Source organism: Crocuta crocuta, unplaced genomic scaffold (assembly GCF_008692635.1).
Source record: "Crocuta crocuta isolate KB4526 unplaced genomic scaffold, BGI_CrCroc_1.0 scaffold78, whole genome shotgun sequence".
Lineage (NCBI taxonomy): Eukaryota > Metazoa > Chordata > Mammalia > Carnivora > Hyaenidae > Crocuta > Crocuta crocuta.
Window position 1 is genome coordinate 311669 of NW_027532617.1, and position 12191 is coordinate 323859.

At 37.7% G+C, this 12191-nt stretch overlaps 1 protein-coding gene across 1 annotated transcript in view; it reads right to left on the reverse strand.

Annotated features, from left to right (window-relative positions):
* Positions 1-231: 231 nt before the first annotated feature.
* The window catches only part of HEPHL1 (hephaestin like 1), an 81026-nt gene continuing 69066 nt past the window's right edge, over positions 232-12191 (reverse strand). Inside the window, exons 16-20 of the mRNA XM_077780616.1 lie at positions 7835-8057; positions 6179-6318; positions 1209-1371; positions 677-739; positions 232-580 (exon numbers count right to left, since the gene is read on the reverse strand). Of these exons, the coding sequence (XP_077636742.1) occupies positions 378-580; positions 677-739; positions 1209-1371; positions 6179-6318; positions 7835-8057 (792 nt within the window). The 3' untranslated portion in view covers positions 232-377. The remainder of the gene's footprint in view (positions 581-676; positions 740-1208; positions 1372-6178; positions 6319-7834; positions 8058-12191) is intronic.

Sequence of the window (12191 nt, forward strand, 5' to 3'; positions counted from 1 at the left end):
CATCCCAGTCAGATGTGTGAGGCCGTGTAACTCTTTTCCAGAGTCGTCCATTGGAAACTTGGGTGGTTAGCTAAGGAAGCACTGTCTAATCTAAGAATTATGAAAAATGGAAACTACTAAAGATACCTTTCAGAGGGTTTCCCCATTTCAGCAAATTCATTCAGAGAATAGACTGAGTGTGTTTTCTCAGTCATGCTTATTCTTCTTTCTGTTTTTTATACCTGAGGATTATTCACAGCCCATTAGAAAATAAATAAGTAAAAGCAAATTGCTTTGATTATGTTCTGGAGGATCAGAGCCTGATCCAGGAAATAATGTAAACCTTTCTCGATGAATGATGCCTTGTCCAGTTTCCCTGCTGAGGAGGACCAGCTGGTTCACAGAGCATCCGTGGGGAGTGCGCAGGACTGCACTTCCTGGTACACAACATGCTTCCTTGCAGAGTGCAGACTGAGGGAGAGAACCACTGTGGAGACCAGGAAGAGGAGTCCAACGATGAAGAGGATGACCAAGGCTGCTTTGGCTCCCCTAGGACCCAGATTCTTGCCAAAGAAATAGAGCTGCTCCTTTCCAGGTTCTTCTGTGAACGAGAAAAGTTGAGGCATCAGCCCTCTGCCTTTCCCTAGGGAGTGAACACTGATCATTCACATGCAGGATTCGGGGAGGGTATCATTACCTTTGTGAGGCATGGTGGACGTACCTCCAGACGGAGACTTGGTGGAGTAAGGGATCCTGTTGTCTGGACAAAGAAGGCAAGATGATTGTTTTATAAACAACAGAAGTAGATTCTTTTCATGACCTCAGTTATTTCAAGAGTTATTTTATTTCACCAGTGAGAATTTTATCCCATTTGTATCTGCAAGTCTTTCTGAAATTCTCCCTGTTCTACTTCATACTAATACACATACTATTCTTACCTCATCTATCTTTCAAGCTTCTGCCCCACCCAATAAGATCCATCTGAAGCATTATAGCCTCTAGAATGTTTGCTCACACCCCCAGACTATAAAACATTACCTCCTACTACTGCCTCTGAACCCGTCCTCTGTACTCCACTTTGGCATTTATCACATTCTACTATAGTTACTATTTATATGTCTGTTTCTTTTACTTGACTCTGAGCTCTTAGGGGGCTCTAGTGCCCCCTATTTTCAGGGCCTGCAGGAAGCCCAGTGCTATCACCCACCATCACTGACAGAAAACAGTACCTATGTTCCGAAGGACCGTGTAAGTGGTCTCCATGCCAGCGTGGATGTGGTCAGACACATGACAGTGTAACAGCCATGTCCCTGGGTGATCTGCAAACAGCTCAATAGTTTGGAATGTCCCAGGAAAGAGATCATACACATCTTCTCGGTAAGATTTATCTATCTGCAGAAAGAAGGTAATCAAGATAAGAGCAGAGACCAATAAAATTGAGAATAGAAAAGTAATAGAGATAAATCAAAGAAAGCAAAAGCTGGTTCTTTGAACAGGTCAGTAAGATTGATAAGCCTTGTGGTGACCATCTTCCACAATGGACCCTAATGATCCCTGCCTCCTGCTGTTCATAACTTTTGTAGTCCCCTTCTACATGGTAGGAGAGTTGGTCTGTGAGACCACTGCGTACGCCAGAAGTGATGGCATTCTACTTCCAAAAGACTTAGATGCTGTCTCTTGCTCCCTTCTCTTGGATCACCCAGCCTGGGGGAAGTCAGCTCCCGTGCCATGTCCACATGGTGAGGAACTGAAACCTTCAGTCAGCAGCTCTGTGAGTGAATTTGGAAGTGGATTCTCCAGTCCCAGTCAAACCTGATGACTGTAGCTCCAGCTGACATCTTGATTGCAACCTCATAAGAAATGCTGGATCAGAACCAACTAGTTAAACTACTCCCAGGTTTCTGACCCAGAAAAATTGTGAGTTAGTGTTTGTTATTTTAGGCCACTAAGTTTTGGAGTAATTTGTTATACAGGAATAAATAACGAATACAAACTCATAGACAAATGGACTCCATGGGGGGAAAAACACAGATTAAAAATACTAGGAATGAATGAGGGGGCATCACTAAGACCTTATAGACATTAAAAGGGATAATAAAGGAATATGATGAATAACTATCTGTGAATTCTACAACTTAGGTGGTATGGACAAATTCCTTAAGATGAAAACTACCTAATGTCACTATTCAGATTATCTATTAAAGAAAGTGAAATTATATTAAGACTTTCCAACAAATTAAAATTCCAGGTCCAGATGGCTTCACTGGCAATTCTACCAAACATTTAAAGCAGAAATAATACCAATTCTAAACAAACTCTTCCAGAAAATAGGATAGATCACTTCTAACTAATTTTGTGAGGCCAGCATTACCCTAATGCCCAAATCGTACAAATACTTTACGAGAAGAGAAAGCTACACCCAATATTCTTTAGGAAAATAAATATAAAATCCTTTTAAAAAACACTAGCAGTTTGAATCCACTATCCATTATATATCCATTATATAAAAAGGATAATACATTATGACAATCCTGAAGTTGAAAATTGGTTCAAAATTTTAAAATCAATCTATGTAAATCACCAGTGTACTAAAGAAAACCATTCAGAGACTAACGAAGAAAAATGTGACCATCTCAATAGGTGCAGAAAAGGAATTTAATAGAATCTAACATCTGTTCATGGTAAAACCATCAGCCAACTAAGATTAGAAGGAAATTTCTTCCACTTATTAATAGGATCTATTAAAACAATACCCTACAGATAACTTTATATTTAATGATGAATGACTAAATCCTTTTCCCCTTGTGACTAAGGCAAGGATATTCACTTTCACTAATCATATTCAACAGTATCGTAGAGGTCCTAGCCAGTACAGTAAGGCAAGAAAATAAATAAAAGGTATACAGATGGAAAATGAAGAAATAAAACCATCTCTACTCACAGAAAAGAAGATTGTCTATGCAGGAAACCATCACCCCAAAACCTACAAAAAAGCTACTAGAACTATTTAGCAAAGTTGTAGGATATAAGATCAATTATACAAAAATCAATTATATTTCTATGTATTGGCAATGAACAATTAGAAATTGAAATAAAGACAATACCATTTATACTATCACCAAAACCTATGATATTACTTAGGTAATAATCCAACAAAATATATGTAAGATCTGTATGCTGAAACTATAAAACAATGATGAAAAAATGAAAGAAGATCTAAATACATGAAGAGCTATGCCATGTTCATGAATTGGAAGACTCAATATTGTTATCAATTCTCAAGCCAATGTACAGATTCTATTCAATTCCAATCAAAATCATAGTGGGATTTTTTAAAATAGAAATCAACAAGTTATTGCTAAAATTTATATGGGAAGGCAAAGATCTAGAATAGCTAAAATAATCACCACCTGATTTCAAGACTTGCTATCACACTAAAGTAATAAAGACAGGGTGATATTCAAGAAAGGACAGAGACATAGATCAAAGTAACAGAATAGACATTCCCAAAATAGACCCACATATATACAATCAATGAGTTTAACACAGTGGCCTTTTCAATGAATGGTGATGGAATGATTGGATATCCATATGCCAAAATTAAAACTTGAAACTTAAAATGGATCAGAGGCCTAAATATAAAGCCTAAAACTATAAAACTACTAGAAGAAAATCCTTGTAACCTTGAGTTAAGCAAAGACTTCTCAGATATGACACCAAAAGCATGATGCATAAGAGAAAAACAATAAATTGTACTTCATCAGAATTAAGAATTTATGTTCTTTGGGGCTTCTGGGTGGCTCAGTCAGTTAAGTGTCTGACCTGGGCTCATGTCATGATCTGTTGGTTCTTGAGTTTGAGCCCTGTCTTGGGCTCTGTGCTGACTCAGAGCCTACTTCAAATTCTGTGTCTCCCTCTGTCTCTGCCCTCCTCTGCTACGCTCTCTGTTTCAAAAATAAACATTAAAAAATAATAATTTACGTTCTTTGAAAGATAACACTAAGGAAATAAAAAGATAAACCACAGACTGGGAGCAAATATTTGTAATTGCATAGCTGGTAAAGTATGTGTACATATAAATTCCTCAAACTCAACAATAAGGAAACAATGAAATTAAAAAATGGGCATAAAGTGTGGACAGTTCACCAAAGAAGGTTTATGGATGGCAGATGGTAAATAAACACATGCAAAGATGCTCAATATCATTAGCCATTAGGAGAATATAAATAAAACACAATGAGATACCACTATTTACTTGGCCGGATGGCAAAGAAAACATAAATAAAAATGGAAGATACCAAGTACAGACATGGATGTGGCACAGGTGATGCTCTCATACTTTTCAAGAGGGAATGCAAAATGGCACTGCCTCTGTGGAAAATATTTTGTCAGTTTCTTATCAAGTTAAGCATACATGTATCACATGGTCTAGCAATCCAACTCCAAGGTATTTTCTCAAGGGAAATGAAAACTTATGTTCACAGGAAAATATGTACACAAATATTTATAAAGACTTTACTTGTAATAACCCCAAAGCACAAAAGACCTAAGTGTCCCTTAATAGGGAAATAGATTAACAAACTGCAGTATATTCATATACCGGAATACTACTTGACAATCGGCTAGAACAAGTGCTGACATACACGAAATGGATGCAGTTCAAATGCCTATGCCAAGCCAAGTGCAATAGGCCAGATTCAAAATGCTAGAGATGTCATGATTCCATTTATATGACATTTCTGAGAAGATAAAATAATAGAGATGAAAATAAATCACTCAGAAGTAGCTGACTCTAGAAAATGCAACAAGAACATTTTAGGGGGTGATGGAAATGTTCTATATTCTAAGTAGTATTGATTACACTACTACATATGCTTTCCGAAACAGAACCTTACACTAAATAGAGGGACTTTTACTCAGTGTAAATTATACCTTAATTTTAAAAAATTATATACAAAATACAAAATACTTGCATACATGTATAGAATAATTTTTATAATTTTATTAAATTTTATAAACTTCTTTTAAAATACTTTTTAATATGTGAGTTGAAAAGGCTGAGTTCTGAAAAGCAGTATAGCCATTTAATATGTATAACTGTAACCATTGTAGGCTAATACTTGGTATCTTAAACTATGTTAAATAAATATACAGAGGGGAAATATTAGATGTTTTATTAAATTTACTATTTATTCCTGTATAACTAGAAAAAGACCAATGCAGTTACTTCCACAGATTAGATAGGATGATTCTTTTCTGTTCTATTTTCTTATAGATTTCACTAAGCACTTGGAATAAACTATTTATTTATTTTTGAGGGGATGGGCAAAAGTGAGCAAGGGGCAGAGAGACAGAGAGAATCCCACGAGCTACAGAGAGAAAGAGTGTGTGTGTGGGAGAGAGAGGGAGAGAGAGGAAGTGGAGCTCAAGTTTACCCAAAGCAGTACTCCTGCTTACCTGATGTAGGGCTTGAGCTCACCCAATGCGGGGCTCCAGGTCAGGAATTGTGAGATCATGACCTGAGCAGAAGTCAGTTGCTTAAATGACTGAGCCACGCAGACACTCCCTGGGATGATGGCCTATTTAGTCCTTATCCCTAGGATTCTGATTCCTCAGGCCTAGGGTGGGACCCGGGAATCTGTCTCTTGAATAGCTCCCTGGGTGGTTCTGGATAGCCAGTACCACTCACCTGGTACAGCTTAGATGCTAGCAAGCAGAAGGCCACACACGGTCCAGCCCAGCTCAGTAGGGAAAAGAAAAGCACAGATAAAATTTTAAGGCCCAAGCTAGAGCTCGAAGTATCTCCTTTACTGGATAGAATCATTCTGTTAGCTAATAACATAGAAAAGAAAGGAAAAAAAGGAAAGGAAAAGAGAAAAGGAATATTAAGAAATAGGGAGAAATTACTCTGGTGGTTTCATATGCAATAATAACAGCATAATCCAGAATGGTAAAAATCATCCCCATACAATGGATGAGACAACTCTCATCTGAGGCTTGGAGAGTTTTTTACAAGCACAGTAAAATATATGTACATAGTAAGAAATATCTACCAGGAGAAGGGTATTGGAACATTATTCTGTTCTAATCTCTAATATGAACCTCACAAGCCTTAGTGCCAAATAACTCTTTTTTCACAGTGAAAAATTGAATCTTCTAGTTCAAAAGTTCTTCCTCAAAGCATATTCCTTATACTTACTTTGTAAAGAAAGCTCTCGGCGTGATAATGGATGGTATGTATGTCCACTTCACTTCCTATTCCCAACAGATACCAGTTTGTCATTGTGTCTTCGTTCATGATAAGACCATGGAGATTCCCAAAAATCTTTCCATTGATAGCTAAGAAGGTGAAAAAATAATAACCTTCAATTAGTGCTTAGTACTTAATCTGGTTTTAGGAATGGTTCAAGATCTTTAGGTTACCAATATTTTCATCAACCTAATAAACATGTAACAATCTCGCTCACACCAATGACCCCACCATTCTAGACCCAAAATTCAGATTACTAAGAAATCCTTATAGAGGAGAGCCAGAAAAGGGAAGCAGTAGTTAATTTTTAAAGGCTACATCTTGGGTAGCAGTGTGTGCTGTTTGGTTGGTTGTTGTTTGGCATTATTCTCTTTATCGGGTGGGTTAGAGGCTCATTTGTGAGGCAGCCATTATTTGTACCATTCTATAGACAAGTGAATTAAAGCACAGAGAATCAAGTTTATATAAACCAAAGTTGAATGAATTAAGAGATATTTCCTTAATACTTCACTTTCTGATAACTAGTTTGGGACAAGTTCCTAAGAATGCCTGAATTTCCAAAAGAAGGAAAGCTTCACATGGGCTGAGCCCATGACCTAACAATGAGCAACACACACTCAAGCTGGGTTGCATGATGGAAATTCGCACTCTTTCTACTAACTTTTTATTCTGTGCACCATGGCACAACCAAATGGGTTGCATTTCTTAAAAATAGAGAGCATACCAAGAAATTTGGGGGAGAGGGAAGCAAAACTATAGGAGAAAGTAGCTGAATCAGAAATCAGCCTACTATATTCTAATCAATGTTAACAATTAACTGAGTTTGTGACCTTAGGCGAGCCCTTTTTGTGTACTTTTGGTCAGAGGTAGATCTTGGTGAGAGAGTATGGATGTGTCAACATATTACTCTCTCTTAAAAACAAAAACAAAAACAAAAACAAAAACACCTCCCAGGGCGCCTGGGTGGCTCAGTCAGTTAAGCATCTGACTTTAGCTCAGGTCATGATCTCAGGGTTTGTGAGTTTGAGCCCTGTGTTGGGCTCTGTGCTGACAGCTCAGAGCCTGCAACCTGCTTCAGATTCTGTTTCCCTGTCTCTCTTCCCCTCCCCCCACTCACATTCTGTCTGTCTCTCTCAAAAAATAAACATTAAAAATTAAAAAAAACCCGTACCTTAAATTACATAGAATTAAATAAGTAACATAGACACATTAAAACAGAAACCTGATGATGGTGCTTCATGTCCCAACAACAGTTAAACTATGCCCTTAAATTTGATTTGCTAGATGTCATTGTGTATTCTTATAGAAATATACCAGTGATAATTTGTTTTTTTAAAAATTACTTTATAGGCTTATAGTTTAGGGATCCCAGCCTTCAGAGATAGAGCTCCCTAAATAATTGGCCCAAAGTCTCATTGGACCTTGCTGGCAGTCAATCAATGGCTTAGCTCATTCCCTCTGAAGGAAAGTTTTGGAGGATTTTCCTCAGTCTAGGTACTCCGGGAATGGGAAAGGTTCAGAGAAGGAGGCTGGGGTCCTCCTATAGTTAGAGGAATTTCTATGAGTTTATCTCAACAAGGGTTGCTTTTTAAACCTCTGTTATACCATGCATTTTGTTGCTTTCTTCAAAATCATCAGTGCGCTTAAAATCTCGTGGATTTTTATTGAGATACTTCTTAATATTGTCATCCAGATACCAGGATTCATTCTCGTTAAATACCAAAAACAGGAGAGCAAATTCATAATCAACATCGCTTCTTCTTCCCTTTTCATTCAATACTCCTTCTCTGCAAATAATCAGAGGACCCATCAAACCGCTATATGTATCCTGAAAGAAAAATAAACTGAATTAGAAGGGCCCTTAAATAGTTTAATAATACAGATTGAGTGCTTGTAAGAAAGTCATTGTGAAAAAAATATTGGCTACAAAATAAGTATTAAAAAGCCCTGAGTGTTCCTAAAGATGAGCTACAGAGTGACCTCTTTGAGGGCTGAAGCTGTGTCCCTCCATCATCATTGAGTCTTCAGAGCAGAGTCCAGTATCTAGTACATAGAAGGTACTCAAATATTTGTTGAGTAAATGAATTCTTATTTCTATTTTCTTGTTTGCTTTTCAAGTGAGACTACATGCAGATGCTTATATTCCACTTTCTATGGGTAAAAGTGAAGAGGATAATTAGAAAATTATATGGGACCATGGATGACCTCCACATCAAATTGTTCAGCCCCTAAGCTTTCTTTTGAAGGAAAACTCCCACATGCCCAACTGCCTATTTAGATATTCCATCTGGATGTACTTACTGCAACAATTCAATCTGCTGAACATTTTTAAAGTGGATTTTATTATTTCCCTCAAATCATTTCCTTCTCCAGAACTCTAATTCTGTTGACAGCACTGTGCTATTTCTTGTCATTTAGGTCAGAAAACTTAATTTCAGTATTTAATTCTTCCTTCTTCCTCATGTTGTCCCATCTTCTTTGCTGTCAAATCTTTTGTTTCTTTTTCCTTCATGATGCCTCTCCTTCCTGGACTTCCTTTCCATTCCATCTGCTGTCCATCTAGTGTAGGATCTTAATGCCTCTGATTAGAAATCAGTTCCTCTCTGGTCTCTGGTTCACCTCACCTTCTACCTATTCTTTTGAGCACCATCGGCTCATTCTCATCACCCCCATATCCACCAGTCATCAGTGACTTTCCCATGATATTCCTACTGCATAAAATACAAATCCTCAACAGGTCCATAAGTCCCTCGTGTGCTCCACCAATGGATTTTTCTATCTTCCAGTCCCCTAACTGCTTTCCTTTCCTACCTTATATGATAGCCAATAGGATGCTCAACATTTCCCAAACACAACCTTTTATTTTCCTTTTCAGCTTTGCTCATAGTGTTCTCTTAGATTCCCTGTCCAATGCCTCCCATATAGCCCTGTACTCCCACTGAATTCACCAGATTCTGAGTTGTATTATAATTATGGGTGTGCACATGTATTATTTTCCCCACAGATGATAAATACCTTAGAGATACGAATATCTACATCCCTCATAGAACTTGGTAGGGTCATTTGCATATCAAAAGTGCTCAATAAATGTTTATCAGGATGCACAAGGGAATAAACAAATGTGGGTTTCCCATAATTCCAGTATGTAACTCTATTTTTTCAAATGTCTTGCATTTCTCTCCTGAACTCTCGCACTGTCCAGTACAACTCAAGGATGCTAATACAGCCATCTAATATTTAAGAGGAAGGTTATATAATCCTTCACCTTTTTAAAATAATGAGCAATATTTCATTATATGTCAGATATGCCTTTAGTTTGATTTTGATTTATGACCTAAAGTTTGAGACTAGCTGTTTTATATATACATATCTGACTTGAATTCAATATTTAATCTTTAATTGCTAAGTAAAGTTAATTTGTTTATTATTCAAATAGTTTGTAGTTTTGGTTATTATGTTTGGAGTGTACTTTCCTTCTTGAGTACAGATGATAACATGGTAATGTCTTTAAAAATGGTAGATTTCACACACCAAAATTCATGATATAAATTCCATTAAAATATATTTTTTTTCATAGTTATCTACTTACAAATCCTCTTTTGCTTCCAGATGCCTTTTAAGGTCTAAATTTGGTAACTGAAACATTGGGATTTCGTGTGTGTGTGTGTGTGTGTGTGTGTGTGTGTTTAACCTATATTTTAGATAAGGGTTGGCAAGCATTTTTTGGTAAAGCACCAGATAGTAAATATTTTTTACTTTGTTGGCTATACTGTTTCTGTCACAGCCACTATTAACAAAGGGACAATAGGCTCCAAATGGAGTCACTTGTGCCAAGCCCATACAATTTCAACCTCTTCCAGGAGTGGAATCTTAATCTGGAATGACCTGGTCATCACCAGTGAGGTAATCTGCCATCCCCTCCTAAAGGAAGGTGACCTTGCCACAAACAATCCACTTTTTCCTAGTAACTTTTTTATCCCATCCCCCTCTGCCTATGAAAGTCTCTCATTTTGTGCAGCTCTTTGGCCCTCTCCTCTATCTGTCATATGGGATGCTGCTTGATTTCATGAGTCACTGAATAAAACCAATAGGAACTCTAAAATATTGTCAGCTGAGTTTTGTTTTTTAAGAGCATTGGTAGCCATGATGGAATCCAGAGTACATTCTTGATGAATTCAGGGACAATGAGAATCACAAGCATGGTATCTGCAGACCCTTTGAATTCTCTGTCTTTATTGCCATTTCTGAGGACTGTAGGAAAGTTTTTCTTGGTTCTGAGTTCCACTGTCTTTGAGTCAAGTTCCCAATCTAATTAGCTTTCTACAGTTCCCCACATGATTGGAATCTCCAGCCCTTGGTTCAGTCCCCAAATTCTGCATTTGAAACTGCTGATGGTAATTGACTGGAGTCAGACTGGATCCAACTTAAAAACTGCACATGGTCCAAAATACTTTGCTTTGTGTAGCTAAAGTCTAATGGAATCTTGGAAGCCAAAAGCTGAAAAATTTGTGGGCATGAGTTGAGTACTTAAAAGCTATTACAATATCTGCTACCTAACTCTAATATTCCCATGATAAGTTGGTAATGGAATGGGTTAGAGTGACACTACATCACTCACCAACCTCAAGAAAATGTCTGTGCACTGAGGTATACTGTAAAATGCCACATAATCCCCAACCCAGTGGTACATCCCCCATAGGTATTAGTTTGGCTCCAAGAGACCCAAAGCCTTAGCTTAAACAAAGAGTGGGATCCTCAAATTCCAAAGAGTTGAGCATGCCACCTTCTGACACATCTGCTTATTTTATGTCTTAGAACTATGGTCCCAGAAGCTATAAATATTACCAAAAAGGCAAAATGTAACTAAAGACAACCTAGAATTACAATGGCCATTATGGGGAACATTCCAATGAGACAAAATTATTTAAGAAGTTCACTTAAAAACAAGGGTTTCCAAAGCAAGCAAACAGAAAGGGATATTTATTTTATTTGGTGTGTAAGAGCTTCCAAAAGGCTTTAAGATTCCAAAATAGCTTCATCAAAAGTCTCCTTGCAAGGGGTGCCTGGGTGGCTCAATCGGTTAAGTGTCTGACTTCAGGTCATGATTTCGTGTTCAGGTGTTCAAGCCCCGCATTGTGCTGACAGCTTCGAGCCTGGAGCCTGCTTCAGATTCTCTCTCTCTCTCTCTCTCTCTCTCTCTGCCCCTCCCCAACTCATGCTCTGTCTCTCTCTCTCAAAAATAAAGAAAACATTAAAAAAATTTTCCTTGCGAAAGGCCAATGAAAAATTAAAGATGCAAAAGGTATCTAAAACAGTACCTAGGCCTTCCTCATTATACCCTCCTAGGGGTCCATCATTGAAACACTGGTCCAGAAACTGATGTCTCATTTGTAATCAACTGGAACATTAGAAGAAAGACTGTCCTCAAAGGTTTTGTGCAAATCCTTCAATATCAACTCAAATGCCCCCATATCTATCTTCAAAGGAAAGCCTCCATTATGGGCTCTCCCAGAGCTGACAAAACTCTGATGGATTTTCTAGTAAACTGCTATGTTGCTCCCTTAAAAAGCCCAGGGGAAACTAAAATTAAAATTAATTAAGAAAAAAAACCTTGCCAAATTCTAGTAGATACTGGAGCCTGCAGGCAGGATCCTGAGAAAACTGGCAGAAACCAGAGACAGGGAAGAATTCTTACCAGAATCAGGTCTCCGAAATCTGTCTTTAGTATCCAGTCAAGAAAGAAAAATAAAACTTCATGTTGTCCTTTCCTTTCCAAATCTATTCTTGTTGATTACTGATCATTTCTATCCTGGGGATAGCTATTCCTTCTTGCTTGCCTTGTTTTGTGCCCTAAGAACTTGACTTGGCTTTCTGCCTGCCTGGGACATGCAGGCTGCCATTTCTTTTTCTTGGCTCTCGTTGGGTGTGACTTTGGATCTTGGGAAAGTAATTTCCTTACATC